Raw genomic sequence first — 22463 nt, forward strand, 5'->3', positions numbered from 1 at the left:
ATAATACACTCATTACACAAATGAAAGAACAGCCATTTGCAAATGCAGTCCAGACCCACTGAGTTATGTTTTATTTCCAGTATCAAAAGTTAAAATCTGCTAATGCATTGAGTCATACTGTAGCTTGCAATATGAAAACCATTACTGGAAATAAACAAAGAGTTACATAAAATGTTGGGAACTACTGAAACTAGATGGACTAGATTAAAGTAATTGCAGGAGTAGGATTTTCTGGTGAAAGCTTTTTCTGCAGAGATTTTTGGTACTCACTGCATAACCAAATGTCTGAATCCAACTGCAGTGCTATGTAGGTGCATTGTTATCAGGCATGTGGCTTGTGAAGCATTACCCTGCATTAATCAACCTCAGGAGAAGATCTACAGTCTACACACTTCTTAGAGAAGAAATCTTTCAAGCAATCATAACAAATCATCTATATAGTATTGTTTTTTAAATTTGTTCGGGATCTTTTTTGCTTTATCTGTGTTAACATGTTAATTCTGTCCCTCAGATAGCTAATTTTATACTGAATTAACTCTGGAATTATGTTCTTAGCTAAAGGAAAGAGACAGTGCCAGATTCTCTACTAAGAGTCTATGTCTTTTGTTATCCTTGCAGAGCCAAGCAACAGAATGGTTCTTGTGCCAGCTACCCTCCTACTCCTCGAAGAGGGAAAGTCTGGAAGGAGAAAGGGTTTGCTGGAGGTATGTTAGGCCTGAAAGGGACAAAGTAGAGCAGAACTCATTTCACTGATGGATAGTCCATTACTGACCTTTCAAAAGCAACATACATTAAAGCAAACCTGAAGTTGCTCTAATTTTGAATAAGATTATTCCAGAGAAATTCTCTGGCTTCCCTCTGGTCTCCTCTGGCCAACTGGAACTCAGCCATGGGCAAAAATGTGGCACATGCACCCTTACATTTGCTTCAGAATAACATTCTGAAGATTTTAGTAATAGATTTAATGGGAGTACCTACATGTCACACTACGTCACAGTAGTGACACATTACGGCGATGTATCCATCATGTAGGTCTACGTGTAACTGGTAGCTGCTTCACAGTAGTGGCACAGTCCCCCATTATAGCATGCTACTATGGCAAAGTAGCAGCTAAAAATAACCAAGAGCCACGCATACAGCGCAGTCTGGGCAGTTACTGCGCCGTGCTTTAGTACTTCCTTAGGAATTACATAGTGCAACACTGTGCCATGCTTTAGTACTTCATTTTGGATGGTGTTGCCCAATAAATCTATTACTAAAATAAAAACCAAAAGGAAGTACTAAAGCACAGCACAGTAACAATGTCACCATAGGGTGACATGTAGATGCAGCCATTATTATCCTGCTGCTAACTGAAAAAGGAGGCCATTTAGTTTACAGCTTGGCCTTTGGAAGAGGGTCCTGCAGAGTAGCAATGCATTCTCCCACCAGTCGGGCAGCCTCTTTGGCAGTGCCCCAGTGCACTGAAAAACCACCTGAACCATGTCCATAGTTGTGGACCACAGGCAATTTTTTCTCACCTTGGACCAGTATCTCTTTCTGGAGCCTCACAGCTAACCTGGATGGCCGCAGACCGACCCTCACCTTTATGTCCTGTGCTTTTTGAAGTGAGGGTTCAAGAGCACAACATTTGTCAAATATGTCTTTGCTAATGTTAGGATCTGGGGACAGATTCCAGCTGTCCTTCTCCCTTGTCCCACCCAACGTTACATTGTGTATTCCTGGGTAGATATAGCTTAATCCATCTCCATTCCGGATGAAGTGATTTAGCCAAGGTGCATGAACCTTGAGAACTTGACCTCTGACAGGGTATATTTTTAAGTCACCAATAAGCTCTCTGGATCCAATGCCTGTACAATTGACAACAATGTCATAGTTGTTCTGCAGGTCCCACAGGTTCGCTATTCGTTTAGCGTGCACCTCACCCCCATTTCCTTTCAACCTACAAAAAACAAACAAATAATAAAAAAAAAACACTGGAGGTAAAGCATGACAATTTACCATCAATATATCCTTTGATTAGTGAAACAAAAATGCAAGCTGAACAAAAGTGAAGATAGATACACTGGGGTTCTATTTATGACTCATATGAATTAAGGTAAAGATAGATGAACCAGCTTAAAATTATACTGATTTACTATATCACACTGAATTGATGCAACTGTTCTGTCTGTCTGCTCCAATATCAGTATCAGCTGGATTAAACTAGTCTAACTTAACATGTTTTGTTCAGATTTAAGGTAATGGTGCTTTTGTCCATTTGTACTGATATAGTTCCAAAAGCTACTGTTACGTTGCTGCTGCGTTAAGTGCAGTTTAGGTGTGTGAAAGTGAGCTGGAATTTAGCTCGCTATGAATAAGTCTGACCAGTTACTGAGCATGTATACCAAGAAATCTTGCCTGTTGCTCCACTCTTCCTCTATCAGAATGTACATTTTCAAAACACTAAAATCAGAAGATCCTTGTTTCTTTTTTTTTTCTGAAAGATCTTTCTTTTTTCTATAGAGACTCCCTTATACTGCATTCCTCTCAAACTTAGGGTTAGCGAGGATTTAGTTAGGGAGCTTCTGGAGGGGTTGGACGTATGCAAGTCAGCCGGCCCGGATGATCTCCACCCTAGAGTTCTAAAGGAACTGGCCAAGGTCATTGCAAGTCCCCTGGCACAACTTTATGAGCACTCATGGTGCTCTTGTGAGGTACCGGAGGACTGGAAGAGGGCCAACGTGGTCCCCATCTTCAAAAAAGGTAGGAAGGAGGACCCGGGAAACTATAGGCCGGTTAGTCTCACCTCGATCCTAGGCAAGCTGTTTGAGAAAATTATGCTGGCACACATCCAGGAGGGGCCAGCAGGAGACTGCATGCTTAGGGGCAACCAACATGGGTTCATCAGTGGCAGGTCCTGTCAGACCAACCTGGTGGCCTTTTACGATCAGATCACCAGATCATTAGATGCAGGGGTAGCAGTGGATATAATCTTCCTGGACTTCCAGAAGGCTTTTGACACAGTCCCTCACCCCATTCTCATTAAGAAACTGGGGGGCTGTGGTGTAGACACCCACACAGTCAAATGGGTAGCCAACTGGCTGGTGGCCCGCACCCAGAGGCTGGTAGTGGATGGGTCCTTCTCAACCTGGAAGGACATGGGCAGTGGGGTTCCGCAGGGCTCGGTCCTCGGGCCCGCACTGTTCAACATCTTGATCAGCAATTTGGATGAGGGGGTAAAATGCACCCTGTTCAAATTTGCTGATGACACTAAGATGTGGGGGGACGTGGGCACACTGGAAGGATGCAACAGGCTACAATCAGACCTAGACAGGTTACAAGGGTGGGCGGATGAGAATAGGATGGGTTTCAACACAGACAAGTGCAAGGTGATGCACCTCGGGAGGAATAACCGACACCATACCTACAGGTTGGGGAACTCCCCTCTTATCAGCACGGAGGCAGAAAAGGATCTGGGGGTCATCATTGACTCCAAGATGAACATGGGCCGGCAGTGTGGAGAGGCAGTCAGGAAAGCCAACCGCACCTTGTCATGCATCCACAGATGCATCTCCAGCACGTCCAAAGAGGTGATCCTCCCCCTCTATGCGGCACTGGTCAGGCCACAGCTGGAGTATTGCGTCCAATTCTGGGCGCCGCACTTCAAGAGGGATGCCGACGGCATGGAGAGGGTCCAGAGAAGGGCCACTCGTATGTCGTATGTAGGGACAACAGGGCAGGCCCTATGAGGACAGGCTGCGGGACCTGAACCTGTTCAGCCTCCAAAAGAGAAGACTGAGGGGGGATCTTGTGGCCTGTTATAAACTAGTCGGGGGATCAGCAGGCATTGGGGAAGTCACTGTTTCCCTGAGCACCGCCAGGAGTGACCAGGAATAATGGTCACAAGCTGGCAGAGGGTAGGTTTAGGTTAGATATCAGGAGGCACTACTTCACGGTCAGGGCAGCTAGGGTCTGGAACCAACTTCCAAGAGAAGTGGTGCAGGCTCCTACCCTGGGGGTGTTTAAGAGGAGGTTAGATGAACATCTTGCTGGGGTCATTTGACCCCAGTATTCTTTCCTGCTATGGCAGGGGGTCGGATTAGATGATCTGCTCAGGTCCCTTCCGACCCTACAAACTATGAAACTTAGGACCCTCAGTTGAAAATTAGGCTAAACTGGGGGCTGGTATGAAATATAACATTTACAAGGGCATAAAGACAATATACACTGCATGAGAGAGAAGAATCAGGCCTTATTTGTAGATGTGGTTAAGTATAAATTCACAGTGGGTGCATCTACACATGCAATTAATGCAACACGATAAACTTCAGTGCAGTTTGTGCGGGAGTCAGCTGCTCCCGGGCACAGCATATATACACGTGTCCAGGACTGCAGCACTTTGAGCCAGGGTGGAGCAGCTCTGGGCTGACAGTGGGCTCAGGAAGTCATCCCCAGGCTCCAGGTGGCAGTCAGGGCTGGCTAGGGCATGAGAGTATGGAAGCAGCAGGCAGCCCCTGCACATCAGCATGTTTGTGCCCCAGCCAGCCCCTGTCACCTTCTACATGTACATTTTGGCAGAGTAAATTACTCTGGCATAGGATCATGCTGTCCCCGACCACATGATCCTACAGCAGAATTAATTAGTTTACTGTGCTCTAATACTGACACACATGTAGATGGTGATGCTTTGCTGCAGAGCTAATTTGTCAACTCCATAGTAAAGTGTATGTGTAGATGCACCCAGTGACTCTGAAAGTGGCTCTCTAATAAAGGTTGGGGTGATATAACTTAATGCATAACCTCCAGCTCTGTTCTGCTAGAGGTTAGCCATATATACCACTTTTTCAGCCAATACTTGCCTCTGTCCCGGGGTTTGCCTTCATTGTTAATTTAAATCTCAACCTATCCTTCATCTTGAACTTGCCTTAAAAGTATTCTTTATCTCTGCAGGATTCCTCTAATTCCCTGTTCTCAGAGAAATGCTCCACCCCTGTCAGACCTGGGATAAAAGTTAACAGCAGCCCTCTGTCACTGTGATTCAGAAAAATTATTCTGTATCATTAGCGTTGTTTCAGCACCTGACAGTAATATGATTCATGGGAGAGGTCCCATATCAATTTGCTATGCAGTAGATTCAGTTATCCTGTTACACTTCAGCCTTCCATTCAGACAGCAGGTACAGCTATGTATCCAAATGCAAAGGCAGCAGGCTCCAGCAGAGCTGTTTGTGACATGAGAATCTGGCAGAATAATTTGCATATTGTCAATTGGCAATATCAGTGCATCTTGCTTAACTTTAAACTGAGAGTCTGGCAGGTGGGTGAAGCAGAGAGAACCCTGAGAGCTAGGGAAATGTCACGCAACATATGTTGTAGGTACAGGTTGACTTTTTCTGTAGTGGGATGCCACACGAGGCTTTTATATTTGGCAAAGATAGAGTGAGATTTCAAACACCATTAAACATTCTACAGAATTCAAGCAAGGCAGTGGGAGAAAGTTCTTGAACTGTAATATTGGAGCCAGCCTAAAAGACAGTCTGATACACGATCATTTGTGCAGTCCAAGCAAGGTTCTGTGAAGACCTCTCAAATCACTTGGGTTTGCAGAACTAGTTATATGTTTAAAATGCTCTTTTTCCTGATCCTCACAGAAGGGAAAATATGCAGATCACATTAGTAGGCTTCATCCTTTGAGAAATGAAAAGAGCATAAAAAGGAATAAGAAGCTACAAAAGTCTTTGGAGCAAAGAATGCCTGACAGCAACTAAATGGAGTCAGCAATTCAGTTGTGCACAGGACAGTTTTCAGTATCAGTATTGGACAATGAAACATGACAAGGCATGTGTTCTTATGAGAGAGTGCAGAAGTCAGGTGGTACTAGTGGCACAAACATACCCCCACTTTGCTTGCTGCTAAAACAAGCTATATTATGATACATTATACAATAGGCTTGATCATAATCAAGCAATCAGATTATGCGGAGATTTGCTCCAAGATGCAGATATTCATTTTACCACCTAACATCAAATTGCCTTGCATCCAATTACTATGCCTGTGAAATGGCAACATGCATTTGCTTTTTTTAAGTCTATTTCAGGCATTGTCAGCCAGGAGTATGTGTACCCCTAAGGGTACTCAGAAGGGCTGTAGGGGGTACACTCAGGTGAGCAGGCAGGTGGGGACAGAGCGCACACCCGGTGCATTCCCATACTTTGCTTCTTACCCGGGGGAGAGGAAGGGGCATACTGGGTGCCATGGGCCCCATGCAGCACACTGCAGTGCCTCCCCACCCCACCCCGTGCCTCAGCTCACTCTCTGTGCCTGCTTCCAGGAGCAGGGCCAGGGGGGCCTGAGGGCAGCAGCACCCCTCTGTGGGCTGCACGTGCACTGCCCAACCAGCTGGTCAGGGAAGGGGGCTTGCACACGGCAACCACTGCTGCCACTGCCACCCACCATCCTGTGCCGCCACCACTGCTGCACCACTTTCCCACAGCCGGTCATACTTGCGGCTCTGCAGGCTACTGATGGGCAGCGCAGGGTGGTGGAGGGCAGCACCATGGGCTCCCTTTGGGGAAAGAGGGGGCAGGCACTGGCCTGTGGGTGGTTCTGCCTAGGGCCAGGACCGTGCAAGAGAGAGCAGCTCCCTCCCCCCTCTCCCGGTCCCCACCGCTGTTCCTGGCAGCCCCTTCGCAGAGGCTCGGTTGAGCTCAGGCCTGGCAGCTGCCAGAAAGGATCAATGGCAGCCAGGGCAAGCGAGCGAGCTGCAGGGAGTAAAAAAAAAAAAAAGCAGCGGGGCCTGAGAGCCGCAAGGGCCAGGTGCTGAAGTGAGCTGAGGCGGCATAGGCGGCCTTCCCCGCGACACATCACTCTGCGTTTTGATGCGAGGGGCAGGGCTGCTTTGGTCCTCCACCATCCCCTGTGGGGTCTGTGGTGCTACCTCAGGTATCACTGCAACAGGCCCAGTCCCCTTGCAACAGCTAGTTTTGTATCTGTAAATCAGAAACAACATGAACAGGCAGGTGTGAGAGGCCTCTGTCAGAGCTGGCCATAATAAACTGGGGTTGGCATCATGGCCAGCATCTGGCCCATGTAGCTGTTGGATCAGCCTGGAGCCAGGAGGGTTTGGCAGCATGGGCCTCACCTGCACCTTGCTGTGGCTGCAGCCTACCACTGGCTTCCCTTGGACCAAACTGGGTCATTCCAGGCCACCACTGGAAAGACGTCATACCCATCCCTGCTACACCCCGCATCCAGCTGCTGCCACCAGAAGGGGTACACTTGCTAAAACAGGTTGAAAACCCCTGGTCTATTTAATTGAATTGTATACATACCAGGGCTCAGAATATTATAGGATTGGCTTTTTGACTCTCCCAAAATTATTTGAAATGAATGGTGAGTGGAAATGAATGGGGGTCCCTAGTTTTACTAAAACTTCCAACTTTCTCTTTCTGCATAAACATATATTTTAAAGCACACGTTTTTCTGATAAGTCAAACACTTTTCACATGTGAATATTTCTGAAAGGTTTGCTATGGGAGAGTATTTTACCCCTAATTCCAGGTAGCTTTGTGAGGTGCGTGGAGTAGGAGAGGGTTTTGTCCAGATTGGAGAGGAATTAGGCCAGCCAATTCTGAAATATGAGACTTTTTCATTTGAAACAGCGTGCAAGGGAGAACAATACTTCTCCACCAGTATTATGGCAGTTTTTCAAATACATGAAAATTGTTATCACAACCCTATCTTAACCTTCTTTCTTCCAGACTAAGCATCCATAATTCCTCCAGCCTTTCCTCATATAGCTTTCTTTCCAACTTCTATATCATCTTTGTTGCTTGCACCTGAACCTTCTCTAGTTTCCAACTTCCTTATTAGAACATGGTTTCCCAATCTGTGGTTGTCAGAAAATACCACTCTTCACTCCCTTCCCCAGAAGCACCCACCTCTTCTCCAGCCAGAGCAGATAGGATGGGCAGTCACATTTCAGGGTAGTAAAGGCCTGGCCAAATCGATACTGTGGAAATTTCTTCAGTTCCATTTCTGTCATTGCCCGAAATCCCAACACAATGTCAGACCAGAAGGGTAACTCTGCATTGGAGTTAGTTTTAAAGATTTGCCAGCTAAAGGACATGGAGGAGAAATGGTGAGATTAAGGCACATGCTCTAGTGTGTCACAATTCACACTGATCTCAGCTTTAAAATATTAATCTAGGAATCAGATTCCACTGATTAATACGGCCCCTCAAGTGTCAACAGTAATGAAGTGGAAGAATTCATAGATAATACTTAACTTGCAGAAATGTTTAGCAGTGTTACTGTAGAACTCAGAGTGAAGGACCAGGACAGATAAAACTCGGTGAGGCCTCTGAGAGCAACCAGCTTATAATCACCAAACAATGGGGGCAAAAGAAAATAATGTGGTAACAGAGGATTTAATATGATGGGTAGAGGGACAGGGGAAAACAGCAGGATAATGTGTTCCGTATCCTCTTTTTTGTCACCATTTTTACCTATAACAGAAACTCTACTGGAGAGGGCCTACATGAATCATTAACACTTTCTTCTTCCTGCAGTCCAGGAACCTTTCATCTGACAGCTGAAATTCTGTGCAAATGCTTAAGCTAGGAGTACTCACCCCCAGCTCACAGACCAGATCTGGTTCTGAGCACCATCATCCGGCCTATGGGGCTCCACACAGGTCTATGGGGAGCCCCATGGATGATAGCCCCATGTGCTAGTTCTGGCATATGTAGCCCAATCCTGGCATGTTGGGCTGGAGAGTGGGGCATGGAGACCCTGAGCCCCAATTCTGGCACATAGGGCCAGGCAGATGCAGCATGGGGCCTCAGGTCGCCTGATTCTGGCATGCAGGGCTGGGCAGAAGCAGTGCAGGGCCCTAGGACCCCAATCTTGGTACATGAGCTGGACAGAGGAGATGCAAAGCTCCAGGGCCCCAATCTCAGCATGTGGGAATAGGGCCAGTGTGGAGCCCTAGTGATCTGTGCCAGCATACAAAGCCTGTTGGATGTTGCATGGGGTTCCAGGACCCTGATTCTTCCATCATGGCTGAACAGGGGTGGCACCAGGCCCCAGGGCCCCATCTCAGCATGTGGAGGATCGGTGTGGGACTGCAGGGCTGATGCCAGCTTGCAGGACTGGGCAGGAGTGCTACAGGACCTGAAGCCTTATCCTAGCATGCAGGGTCCAGCTAAGGCCAAACAGGCCTAATCTAGCCTGTGTGCCAGGACAAAAAGTTGAGCACCACTGGATGAAGTATTCAAGTTAAATCTAGAAACGAGTTCAGGTCCCAGTGTGAACATGTTGATCTGAATCCAGATCCAAATCACAACTCCAACATCAGGACCCAACTCCAGATATATAAGACAAGGTTTGCTTCCCTTTTTCCAGTTTAAACTAAAATCTTTTCTCCCATGGCCTTCAAAAGCCAAACTTCTATTATGGACACATTCTCTCGGTTCAACATATTTCCAGCTGTTAGGGAAGTACTAACTGCTCCTCTCATAATAAATCATTAATTCCTGCTCTCTTTCTATAGACTATAAATACCTCTTGCAGTGTCCCACATCTAACCCTGACCACACTTTTTTTCAGGTGCCCACTATGTTACCTCAGTTCCCAGAATAGTCAAATCTTTCTCCACATATTGGGTAGCAAGCATGCACTGTGTTTTATATTTAGTTATAAGAGCTGGAGGTTCATGAAAAATTACATATCCGATTGCTAGTCAGGCCACCTATATTTTGAGCAACTAAAGGATGATTGTCCAGAAAATGCAGGCTACAAGTTATGTTAAGGGGAAGAGAGCCCTGATTTGTCTGTTTGTGCCTTTGCATGGTTTCTGCTTCAAAAGACACTTTGTCTGACTGAATGCTTCCTAAAGGTGTAGCTTATTTTGAATATCGTTACAAGAAAAGTTCCAAATAAGGAAAGTCCCTTTACCACAATATGAATAGATGCCCTGCTTATCCCAGTCTGTGGTATACTGATGTGAAAAACTTCTTGACAGTTCTTTTCTTACCCAGATACCAAACTAATGCCAGCACTGAGAGCCTCAGAAGAATTATTGATTGCAAAGAGATAATCAAAGGTCTCCTTGAACCACTGCTTCTGCTGATAAATTGGTGTACCTAGTTATGAAATAAAACACAAGTTACACAGAAGGAAAATGTAGATCAGGAAAAGACTCCCAAATAAGTATCAGAGAAGAGTCACAAGAAATAGGAATAACAATTCTATATGGTTAAACTTGGCAGACCACCACATAAAAGTGTGCACTATAAACATAAAATGCATCTGCATTTAAACTGGTACTAGGTACTCATAATATCCTAAGTTTTCTGTGCCTTGTGTACAGTGCTGGGTGTCCTCAACTCTTACAGACTGTGCTGGTCTTCAAAGGAAGAACTCAGCACCTGCAATACTGGGCCTTTAATATTTACCACCAGACTGCTGTTGTTCTCATCACAGACTACAGTGTTGAGCTATGTATTAATGAAAAGTATATATTAATGCAACATTAAGGCCTGATCCCCAGGCACAGACACCAGCCCACTGAAATCCTTACAGTCTCAGGCCTGTGTAATTTAATACCAGAGTGTTAAAGTAAAGAAATGCAAAAAGTCCTTTCCTAGGACAACATGAACTCAAGCACCTTTTTCATAAGACATATCCTCTACCATTACTTCTCTAGTTAAGTGTACAGATGAATGTACTGCTGTTCTGCTTGTATAATATATTATCATTATTATTAAATGTACAAGGAATTGCAAACAGTCAGGTAGAGGCCACTGCAGAAACATTTAATTTTGAGGGTCTTTTCTCTTTTCCGTTGAGATATATAAGGCTTTTTGTGTTCCCACTGGGGCAGACTATAGCTAAAAGTCACAAAGTAGCTGTTTGTCTGTAAACTGTTAACCCAATAGATCACAGAGATGGTTAGCTAATTTGCTGGAAGTGCAATAATTCTATTATTTGTAATCATGCCCATCCTCTCAGCAAACACTACACAACAATAATTATTGAAACAGGCATGTAAACAGAGGTGTTTTCATTGGAAATAAAGAAAAGCCTTCAAGAATTGAGACTACCCCCAAACATCTTTAGGGTTTAAACAGTGCGCACACCAGAACAGCCTATTCACTAGCACTAACCTAGACGACACACCAGACAACAAATCTAACCTATTTAATGACTTCTTTGCCTCTATTTTCCTAAGCAGGGACCGGATCAGCGCCCCCACCAGGACCCCCTCAGGCCCCAGGGGAGGCGCACCTAGGCCAAGGGTCAGTGAGGATCTAGTCAGGGAACTTCTGGAGAGACTGGACATATTTAAATCAGCTGGTCCTGACGATCTCCACCCCAGAGTGCTGAGGGAATTAGCAGAGGTCATTGCGGGACCCCTGGCATGGCTTTATGAGCGCTCGTGGTGCTCCGGTGTGGTGCCAGAGGACTGGAAGAGGGCCAGCATGGTTCCCATCTTCAAAAAGGCGAAGAAGGAGGACCTAGGAAACTATAGGCCAGTTAGTTTTACCTCAATCCTGGGCAAGCTTTTTGAGAAAATTATTCTGGCACATGTCCACGAGGGGCCCACAGGGGAAATTAAGTTTAGGGACAATCAACACGGGTTCACTAGAGGCAGGTCCTGTCAGACCAACTTGGTGGCCTTCTATGACCAGTTCACCAACTCCTTAGATGCAGGGGTAGCATAGTCTTCCTGGACTTTTGGAAGGCCTTTGACACTGTCTCTCACCCCATTCTCATTAAGAAACTGGGGGACTGTGGTGTCGACTGTGGTGCCTACACAGTCAAATGGGTCACCAACTGGCTGGAGGGCCGCACCCAGAGAGTTGTGGTGGATGGGTCATTTTTGACTTGGAGGGATGTGGGCAGTGGGGTCCCCCAGGGCTCGGTCCTCGGGCCCACACTGTTCAACATCTTCATCAGTGACTTGGATGAGGGGGTAAAAAGCACCCTGTTCAAATTTGCTGATGACACTAAGATGTGGGGGGATGTGGGCATGCTAGACGGGAGGAATAGGCTGCAATCAGACCTGGACAGTTTACAGGGGTGGGCGGATATGAACAGGATGGGATTCAACACTAACAAGTGCAAGGTGATGCACCTGGGGAAGAACAACCGGCACCATACCTACAGCCTGGGGAACTCCCTTCTCATCAGTGCAGAGGCAAAAAAGGATCTTGGAGTCATCACTGATGCCAGGATGAACATGGGCCAGCAGTGTGGGGATGCAGTCAGGAAGGCCAACCGCACCTTGTCGTGCATCCACAGATGCATCTCAGGTAGGTCCAAGGAGGTGATCCTCCCCCTCTATGCGACACTGGTCAGGCCACAGCTGGAGTACTGCATCCAGTTCTGGGCGCCGCACTTCAAGAGGGATGTGGACAGCATGGAGAGGGTCCAGAGGAGGGCCACTCACATGCTCAGGGGGCAGCAGAGCAAGCCCTACAAGGACAGGCTACGGGACCTGAACCTGTTCAGCCTCCACAAGAGAAGGCTGAGGGGGGATCTAGTGGTTGTTTACAAACTAGTCAGGAGGGACCAGCAGGCATTGGGGGAGTCCCTGTTCCCCCGAGCACTACCAGGAATGACTAGGAATAATGGTCACAAGCTGGCAGAGGGTAGATTCAGGCTAGACATCAGGAGGCGCTATTTCACTGTCAGGGCGGCTAGGATCTGGAACCAACTTTCAAGGGAAGTGGTGCTGGCTCCTACCCTGGGGGTCTTTAAGAGGAGGCTGGATGACCACCTTGCCGGGGTCATTTGACTCCAGTACTCTTTCCTGCCATGGCAGGGGGTCAGCCTTGACGATCTGCTCAGGTCCCTTCCGACCTTACAAACTACGAAACTATGAAACCTAAAACACTGGGTTTCCCCCACCATGACTCTTCAGAAAGTAGGGACTGAAGACATATATTCTAAACTAATCAGAAGCAAGCAGATTGATATTGAAGATGAACTATCTCATAGCTATGAAGAGCAAAGCTTAAACCTGAACTTTGCAACTACATGCCGAGCAGAAGTTTAATTCACCTGGATATGTATGTGGAATAAGCATCCCAGCAGCTACATCACTTGTTGTGTTGGGAGTAAACTCGTCCGAAATTATAGTCACAGAACACATGGGGATAGTTTCTGAAATGCATACTGCTGTGGAGAGGCCAATCAAGCCAGCACCAATAACAGCAATCCTTGGCTTAGACATTGACTGTAAGGAAAGGGAGGGGAAAAAATAGATTCCACAGGTTACCTAAGACTCCACAGCCAACATGAATGTTTTTAAATGCTTTGCTATGAATTTCAGCTATATCCTGTAAACAAGATACAAAAAGGCTGGATTTTAAGAACCTTTTCCAGGTGAATAGTCCCACAGGACTGTGGCTACCCCGTGTGCATAAGATTACACCCATATTTTCTGAGAAAAGAGACATCATGTAATTAATACCACTACGATAAGCTTCTGAAATAGAGTTGCACAAAAAACTGATCTCACAAACCATGAGATCCATTTTCTTAGAAAGTTGCCTTTGTGCCAAGAACCAAGAATGACAAGATTGGCACCAGCGTCAGAGTTAAACATAACTCATTTTGAGAAATATTTCAGACTCAAAAGCAAACCATAACTTGTCTTCCACTTGGAAAGTGGCGAGGAGAAGATCTTTAGGTACAGCAGCTGTGCTCCATCTTTAGTGATATTGGGTGGGGTTTGCCAAGACACCTGATAGAGTTGGTTTGTAAAGGGACTTTCAGTGGCTGTTTAGTACCAAGCCATTCCACGGGGGCTCTTGAAAATTTTGTTCTTTGTGACGAGATGAAACAGTAAAAATGGAATCTGAATATTTTAAAGCACTAACATCTATAGAAATTAAAGGAAGCAAAGGATTGAATAATGAAAGCAAACCACACTACAAACAAACCAGTTACACAGAGTAGGGGTTCAGGTGTAACATGGAAAATGGCTTTGTTTAGCATTTATTTTAGTTCATCCCTTGTGAAAAGCTTGTCCTCCTCAATATCACAAAATGAGACTGCCTGCTGATTTTTGTCCCAGAAAATATAGATGTCACCATTAAAGGTGATGAACACTGTTGCAGGGTAGAGAATAGCTCCTTTTGTCAAATGATTTCTCGTGGAGCGCTTTTGGTGTCTCAATTACGCCTCATATGGGGCACCTCTAGAGGCAAAATCCTTTTATGCTTTGGCATATTTAGGGACACATTTGTGGCCCTAGGTTTAGAGTGATGATAATGGCTCTAGCTCATAGCCAGGGTAGGCAGGACAGTTTTCTAAACTAGGCTGAGGGTGAACAACAGCTCCTCCTCTGTACCTGGGTGTTCTGAGCACCCACAGCTCCTATCAGCTTCAGTAAAAACCACACCTCCTGGACTTTGCACAAATGAATCAAGGGAAGTTCAGACAGCCAAGAAAAACAAGTGCCCCTTGAGAAGTTGAGTGCATGAACTTCCCTTGCTCTGACTTGATTTTTAAAATGCTTGGCTTCTTCGAAGAGTCTACATTTAATCGTTTTTAGCTAATATTTACAAGAGAAGCAGATTTTTTTTTCTTTCTTGTTCTGTTAAAGCATCTGATGCCTGCACCTGGCCACCTTGTATCTAGCTGTGTTTGGCTGATAATTACCAGGTTTTAGCTCTTTCCATGATCCCAGCAGTCTAAAATTTGCCACCCCCTTCTAGAAGTTCCCTCTAAAGCCAGATGATAGTTTTGATCATATATTCAATGGCAAAAATCCAACTGTAGTCCCTTGATCTTGCTCTTCCCTTTTGGAAAACAGCATTTGCAGCATTGAGCTATGAGCATATAAAGAATTCTTACTTCTTCATGTTAAATTAGATTTTAGGCATTGTTTATTTCCTTTGTTGAGGCAATGCAAGTAATATAAACTTTGGGTGATCCCGCTTGTTTAGTTCATCACAGCTAATAACAGCTCAGGCAGCTCTCTTGTTCCCCTCCCACCCCTTTTTTTGTTATATACTATTTATGTAGGATCACTGCTGGGTTTTTTAGGCTAAATCCGCCTGGCTGCTTTGCAGGCATGCAAGAAACTCCTTCCCTCCATTGCAGCTGTCTTGTACAGCAGCTGGGCACAGCTGCAACCTTTGTTGCTAAACTCCTTTTTCATTTTTAATATTTTTTCTCTTCTACTTTATGAACCAGCCAGGTAGGAGTACCCAGAGATGGGGGAGGGGGGCAGGTGGTGAACAATACTTTTAAAGAAGTAACTCAGAGGAGTAGCAATGAAGCATCACTACCAGGATCTGTGCAGCAGAGTAGTGGTAGGGGCCAAGACAACTGCTGTAGCGGTGGTGGAGAGGCTGGCAGCGACAGTGATTACCACTGTTGCACTCCCTCTAAGTAGGCCCCACAGCTGAAGTCCCAGTCACCCACCCCTAGTTATGCTACTGATCAAGCCAGAATCCACTTTTAAATCATTACTTCAAACCTCAAAATTGGAAAATTCTGATCTAGACCTAAACTCAGTGGCTCAGTGCCACCTTCACCTCAAACTGCCAGGTTTCTGGATTAGTAGGAACTAGAGATGGTTGAAGAAAAAAAAACAGAAAAGCAATTTCTCCCTTACAATTTGCAGAATTTCACAGTTGCCTCATTTTGCAGGGTTCAAAATGGACCTGGCTTCCAATTTCTGTTGTATGTTCCAAAATGTTTTTCATAGAATTTTTTGTCAAAATCATTTTCTGAAATTATTCCTTGGCCACAATCCCAGCTTTCAGCATGTTTTGGTAACAGAAACATTTAAATAACTATTTCAAAAATACATTCAATAAAAATGTTGGCAAAAATATCATTAAGATGTTAATACAGTTGCCTTTTTACAAACAGGTTTGATTTTTGTAAAAGTCTTCTTTAATTAATGTTTTCATGCAAAAATCTCTACCAGCCTGAGGGGACACCTTTTGTTGTCAGCAGCCTCAAAAAGCATCTGGGACCTTCACAAAATGGGTGGCTCTGCTGGATCCCTCTTCTTCAGTAGCCCTCAACACATTCTTGGTATAGACCCATTATCCACCAGCCAAGGAATTGTTCTTGATTCCCCCTCTACAGTCCTGTCTGACATTTTATTGGTGCAATTGGCCATGGCAGAGAATGAATTTTCTTACTGACCTCTGTAGCAGGGGCAGAAAGATGAAAGAGACAGCTCAGCAAAGGCTCTAGTTTCATCACAAATCATCCTCAGTCAATCCTTATTGCAAAGGAGCTGGTTTAACCTAAATTGACACCAGCTTGGCAAAAGCCTGCTGCAGCAACCCACTGAGTCATGTCCATTTGCAGGAGTCCTGCAGAGAAGGCAGCAAACACTACCTGCCCTGCTGCGGTGTCTACATTCCTCACGCACACACCCTGGGGCCATGTGCACCACTGAATTAACCTCTGAAGGCAAACTGCTTGAATGTGACAAGCAGTTCTCTCTCACCATTGCAGTGTATGAAAGCATTAAGACTCTGTTCACCAAATCAAGCCTAATACAAGGTCAAGCCGGTACAATTTATTGACTTCAGGGAGTAAGGCTCTTGCTCTGCAGGATGAAAAAAGGGCACACAATCAGAGCCAGAAAGAAGCATACATACTTGAATATGCAAGACAAGTCTGTATTCTACAGCACACACTGCCCATGCAGGGGGCTAGGGACCTACTGAGCAAAAGACATGTTTAGCACAGCAGGGGCAGATTATTTTTAGCTGATGTGGTAGGCAAGTAACTGTTCTGTGTCAGTTAGAGTGATGCTTCTCACCTGTTGAGACCTGCTGGCATTGCAGAAATCAGGATTTAGAGGTGAAATAAGTAGCCAGTGGAACAGTCAATTTAGCTGCTTTTACTGTTGACAGACAGAATGGGGCAAAACCTAAACAACAGGAACAAAGCCCGGCTGATCAGCCTCAAGCTCGTGCATTCAAAAGGAACATGGTCTTTGTTGTAAGGCTGGTTTCCTGTTCCCTGACCTCATTTGGAGGGAGCATATGAAGTCCAGTCTGATCAATTAATATGCATCTGTCAGGCAAGCCATGGGGCAGTAGTAGTGTTGCCAAGTCATTAAACTTTATCACGAGTCCCATGATATTTAGTAGTTGTCTTGCCTCAAATAAGAGATTCTCGGTCATGGTGCTGTGGCACCCTAGGATGCCTTGAAATCCTTTAAGGAGTGCTGCAGTGCACAATGTTAGCTGTGTTCCTACACTGTTAGGTGTACCATAATGATTCACAAAACAAACCCAGGGATTTCAAATAGGAATCCATAATGTTAAAAGTATTCCGACCTGTTGTAGTGTTTTTGAGTTCTTTGCAACATAAGACTTGCTCTATTCTTTTTCTGTAGTCAAAAATCCAGCGAAACCAAGAACCTACATTTTGTGCCTTGAGTCTAAAAAGGTTGGGAACCATGACCTTAGTGGAAAAAAGGTTACCTATACATATGCTCGGAGGTGTGGGAGGGCGCATTATAATTAGAGCAGTTTCTGAGCAGCCACTCTAATTAAAATGCCACAGTGTCACATATATTAATCCCCCACACATTTAAAAATGGCTGCAGGATGCTTTATCTAAACCTCATTGAATGAGGTTTAGTTAAAGTGCCCCGTGGCCATTTTTAAACTCACAGGGGCTTACCACTGCAGTGGTCTAATTAGAACATATTGGAGCATGTGTATAGGCAGCCAAAGGGACTGAAGGAAAATCACAGCTTTCTTATTTCTGAAGAACGTTTAGGTCCTCAGAGCCAGGGAGAAAAGTTTGTAAACATGAAGGGAGTGCTGCACCCTGAAGGCTTGGAAAGTACAAGGCATACTAAAAGAACCAAACTTTTAAAAGTCCTTACAATATCTTGGGATATGACACATGATTTTTGAACCTTAAAGGCTGGCAGTATTGAGGAGGTCTTTATCTCTTGGAGTCATGTAAGATCCCATAGCAGTCTCTGCAAGTATAGGTGGATCTGCCATTTCAGATCACTGGATAACTTACCAATATTACATCATTTCAAATGGCTACATTGCTTTTCATTCTTTCCTTATGCAGCTGTTTAGCACAGCTGTGTGCTGTTAAACATTGATGGGTCTCCAGCCTGGACTGCTGCCATGTTCTGGGGGTGGGTGAAATGATTCATGTGGCTGTATGTACATAAACACTACACATCTACACACACATATTCTACTTTATGCTCACACAAGATTTGACCTGGACTGGCTTTTAATGGTTTGGTAACCTGATATAGATATATTTTTTGAGATACCTATCTTGTGCTCAGACAATGCGTAGGGGGTGCATCCTCTGAGATGTGTTGCTGCCAACACTGCCAGCAGTGCCTGCTGGCAGTCACCATGCACCTTCCAGCCTTGGGAGGCATGTGACGTTCACGGCTCAGGTAGAGATTAACTGTTCAACCTTGTTCATGAATGTGGTTCCAAGACACTGAACATCTTTCAGTTCCAAGAAAAAAACATCTTTCATTAAGCCAAAACCCTCGAGGTGACTTTCCCTTGTACATGGGGCTCATGTGAAAAGGCTTTTCCTGCCTCAAGGAGCAGTGCCTGGGAGACAAGAAGGGATGGTGGCCCCTGAGCAATTGGCTGCATGGAGCACTCATCCATTCTGCTCCCTTTTTATTCCTGACCCCATCTTTCACCCTACTTACCCTACCCTTTGCTGTGACAGACCTTTCCTGGATGTGTTCCTACAGGCTGGTCTCTTCTGTCCTATGCTTTTCCCTGTCACATATTTAGAAAAGGGATGTGTTTAGCCCTCAGAGTTGCACAAAAAGAAAGTTTGAAAAATGTAACCTGAAGGACTGCTAACCTGAAGGTAAATAAAAAGCCCCCTAATGCATTGTTTTTTAAATCTCACAATTTAAAACAAACCTCTGATAGTTTGGGGTCAGACTCATGGTTTTGTCAATACGGGGTGCCAAAATCAGTGTTTGTGTTGTTCATATTATTGAGGCTTCAGCCTTCCCTGGGACTCTCCCACTTTTGGTATAAACACAAGGATACCCTCTAGGCCTTCCATTTCCATTTTGAAATGAACTCCTTCTCATTTTTTTTTTTTTTTGTATATTTGTTGTGCTCATTCTTTCCACCTTCCTTAGTGAAGGCAAATGATTTACAAATATTTTCAATTCCCCTCCCATTGCACTAACTAAGGAGCTGGCCGGGGTTTGCAGAGGTACAGAAGCTGGCAAAGTACAATTCAGTCCCTGGGAGTATCAAACAAGGGTTTGGAGCAGGTTTGACTTGAACATTTTCCTTTTCTCTTATTTATACCATTTCAGAAGAGGTGAATTTCTGACAAATCACAAAGAAATGATCAAAGATTCACCTTCCACTAATACTGAACATGAAATTTTACTAAAAGAAGAACGTATTATTACAAAAGCTAATTTTTCTCTTTCTCCTCCCTGCCCCCAGCCTTTACTGGGTCTGTGATCTTAGGTACTTATATGTCCCCCATTAAATATTTCAGCACTTCACAATCTTTATGTTTATCCTCAGAAAACCTGCAGACAACATGAAAAGTACCTTATTACCCATTTATTTTGCAGATAGTGAGATAGAGAGAGATGTGGGTTCAGATTTTAGAGGTACTCAAATGCTTCTAACCATCTCACTAGGGCCCTAAATACTTTTAAAATCTGGCCATAAGAGCAAGATCCAGCGAGGCACTTTGGGCACCTAAAACAGATTCTAACTTCCTGTGTCTAAAAACATAGCCCAGAAAGCCTCCCCCCCCACCCCCGCCATTCAGGAGCTCAATGCATTTTGAGCCACATTTTGAGCTGAGCTCTTGGTGCCCTTCAACCTGAGGGGTACTACACCTACATCTGCTACTTTTCTTGAGCATGCTCTAACCACAAGGCTACAGCATAGGCTAAAAAGGGAATCCCTGCCACCCATCCACTGAAGCTGAGCAGATGGAGATGCCTCATGTGCAGCCCTGAGTCAGGCACCTAAACCAGGGTGCTGGGGGGGGCGTTCAGATATACACCCACGCTTGCTATTCTCCCTGGCTGCCACTAGCAACATTCAACATCTCTGAATTGCCTTTTGAGGTGCCTAGTGCTTCCCTTTGGAAGTACAGGGGGCTGGGCACCCAGTCTTGCTTGTTTGAATCTTGCTTGTTTTCTGGGCCAGGTGACTAATCTGATGAGGCATTTCTGCACCTATGCTGGAGCCACCTAAAGTGTCTCTCTGGCTCTTGCCCTAAGTGACTTCACTAATGTCACCTAGGAAACCTGTGGCAGAGCAAGGAACTGAATGCACTTTCCAAGTTAGTGCTCCAGTCACTGGGTTGTCCATCTTCCCTCCTATAGAGCTTCTGCCTAGGACCTTCCTTAACTCTCCTTTTGCCTGTTTTTTTTTTGCTAGGGCTTTAGAGGAGAGTGCACATACACTGATAAACAGCCCCAGTAAAGGTATATACTAGACACGTTTTTATGTCAGACAGACAGACCCAGCCTCTCCAGGTGTACTGCCTTAAACACCTGTCCCCAGATACCCCTTCTTCTCTCAGGACTACCTATCAATGCAATACAGCTAATGGCAGTGCTGTCAGTACTAGCTGTCAGTATTAAGTATCTCACAGTCATGCCAGGAAGTCAAACAAGGTCTTTCTCCTTCTCCAAGAAAACAAAGGTCTGAACTTTCCATTAGCCCAGACTCAGACATTGCCAAGAACATGCTCTTTTCACAGGGTGGAATAAACACTGAAGAGGCTTATTCACACGCGCTCATTCCCACATCACAAGGATTTCACATGCCACATTAAACACGGTGACTAATGGTAGACAGCATAAACAACAATGACAGACAGCTCAACTCATCTTACAGCATGTCAGCTTCTAATCAAGATCTAACCCCCCGCAACCCCAGCATGTTAGCCAATTGCTCTGAGAAATGTATAGCTTGCAAGAAAATCCTAGCAGAGTGTTAGTTTTTAATCTTATACATTTTCTGCAAGGGGGGATTATATCTTGTGCTTACAAGGGAATGGGCTCTGTGATCTAACAAGTCTTTTACAGGGTGAAACAGATTTTATGCTACAACTTAGAAAAGGGTTGGACTAAGGGGAGAGAGAGGGAAATACCTTATTAGAACAAGAATCCAGATTCTGTCTGGCAAATGCTGCTCTCCCAGTGACTGCTAACAACTGTCAATAGAACCCAAAGAAAAACAGCTAAATGGGTGGAGCAGTTATGACAACACACATCAAACCCAGTCCTCATTGGCCATGGCTCTAGTAAGATTTGCTGCTGTGCTCCACAGATAAGGGAGTTGTTTCTGTCCAATCAAAAGCTGTCCTCAGAGTTGGCCCCCCATTGAAGGGGAGCCAGCCATCCTGTTTGTTAGCACCAAGGGGACAGTGTCGTTTTTTTTTAAATGAGACACTCCACAGTATCTCACTTCAAATTTGCCGTCCTTTTCCTTAGATACAAATAACTCATTACAACCTGATTGAGTGCCATCATGGCTGCTATAATATCCGAGCTATAATATTAATCATTAAATTAGATTAATTTAGATTAATCATTAACTTAGGCAAGGTAGCCACAAGCCCTTTAAACCTTTAAACTCAGTGCCTAGTACATAGATCCTGAAGAAATCTTTAAGTTGAAGTTAACTCATTACTAGAACTAGTTAGGAATTTATTAGTGACATGCTTTTCATCAGAAAATGCAAGCATCCTACCAGACCACACCAGTTCTAATGAAACTTGAGTGCAGGAAGGTTTCTCAGGTATTGGATGGTATTTCTGGTTGAAGACTTTGCCATCCTATAGTCCAGAACATCCAAGTGATTAGGGCAGTGATTCTCAATTAGGGTGCTGGGGATGATTTGAGATCTTTTGAGGGGTGCTGCGAGGAGATAAGCAGCGGGAGAAGACAAGTGCAGATTCAGGCTGTCCCCCACTGCCCAGTCCCTTTGCAAGGAGGTAAGCATAAGCAGATCCAGGATTTTAGAAAGGGGGTACAGGAGCAGCAACCTGTGCTGCAGAGTTGCCTGCACCCCTCATTCCTACCCCATCCCCCACACCAGGATGGGTAGACTGTGCCATAGAAGCAGCAGTGGGGGACTTTTAAAAGTCCCTCAAGCAGATAAAAATGTTCCCCCCCACTTCCCCTCCAGACTAATTTACACGCTCCCTCCTCCTCTCTCCCACCCATTGCTGCTGCCACTGTCCTAAGCTGACCTGGGGTCCAGCAGGGAGGAATTCAGAGCTGCTCCTTCCCTGTTCCATCCGGAGTGTGCATGAAGCCAGGCTCAGCAGGAGACAGCAGTGTCAGCAGGCGGGCTCCTTTCCCTTGTGCCTGCTCCTGGGCAGACAGGGAACAGCCAAGGGGTCTAGACAGGAAGGAGGAACCTGTGTACAATTAGGGAAGGTAGAAGCAGCTCTGGAGCCTCCTTCTACCTCTGTCCCCAGGGC

The 22463-nt window shown here is 45.2% G+C and overlaps 2 protein-coding genes across 4 annotated transcripts in view; both read right to left on the reverse strand.

Moving 5' to 3' along the window:
- The window catches only part of METTL24 (methyltransferase like 24), a 222140-nt gene extending 200955 nt beyond the window's left edge, over nucleotides 1-21185 (reverse strand). Inside the window, exon 1 of the mRNA XM_090037852.1 lies at nucleotides 21126-21185. The gene's annotated coding sequence lies outside the window, so the exon portion shown is untranslated. The remainder of the gene's footprint in view (nucleotides 1-21125) is intronic.
- On the reverse strand, nucleotides 49-21187 carry DDO (D-aspartate oxidase). 3 transcript variants are annotated; one of them, XM_090037866.1, is made up of 5 exons: nucleotides 21126-21187; nucleotides 13050-13224; nucleotides 10018-10126; nucleotides 7922-8098; nucleotides 49-1942 (listed from the first exon to the last, which is right to left on the reverse strand). In XM_090037866.1, exons 2-5 carry the CDS (start codon nucleotides 13219-13221, stop codon nucleotides 1375-1377), a joined length of 1026 nt encoding a protein of 341 aa, XP_089893992.1. In that variant the 5' UTR covers nucleotides 13222-13224; nucleotides 21126-21187; the 3' UTR covers nucleotides 49-1374. The 3 variants fall into 3 exon arrangements, with proteins under 3 accessions (XP_089893992.1, XP_089894003.1, XP_089894012.1); XM_090037877.1 differs by lacking the exon at nucleotides 13050-13224 and having other exon boundaries at nucleotides 21126-21175; XM_090037886.1 differs by lacking the exons at nucleotides 10018-10126; nucleotides 13050-13224 and having other exon boundaries at nucleotides 21126-21175.
- Between the last annotated feature and the right edge of the window lie 1276 nt (nucleotides 21188-22463).

This window comes from Crocodylus siamensis, chromosome 1, assembly GCF_052110815.1.
Source record: "Crocodylus siamensis isolate JL-2025a chromosome 1, ASM5211081v1, whole genome shotgun sequence".
In the NCBI taxonomy this organism is placed as follows: domain Eukaryota; kingdom Metazoa; phylum Chordata; order Crocodylia; family Crocodylidae; genus Crocodylus; species Crocodylus siamensis.

Coding starts and splice junctions, on each gene's coding strand:
- DDO (XM_090037866.1), bottom strand. CDS start 13,221: ATGTCTAAGCCAAGGATTGCTGTTATTGGTGCTGGCTTGATTGGCCTC. Junction 8,099..10,017: donor GGCATTAGTTTGGTATCTGG/GTAAGAAAAGAA, acceptor CATGTCCTTTAG/CTGGCAAATCTTTAAAACTA. Junction 1,943..7,921: donor CTGCTCTGGCTGGAGAAGAG/GTGGGTGCTTCT, acceptor TGTTTTTTGTAG/GTTGAAAGGAAATGGGGGTG.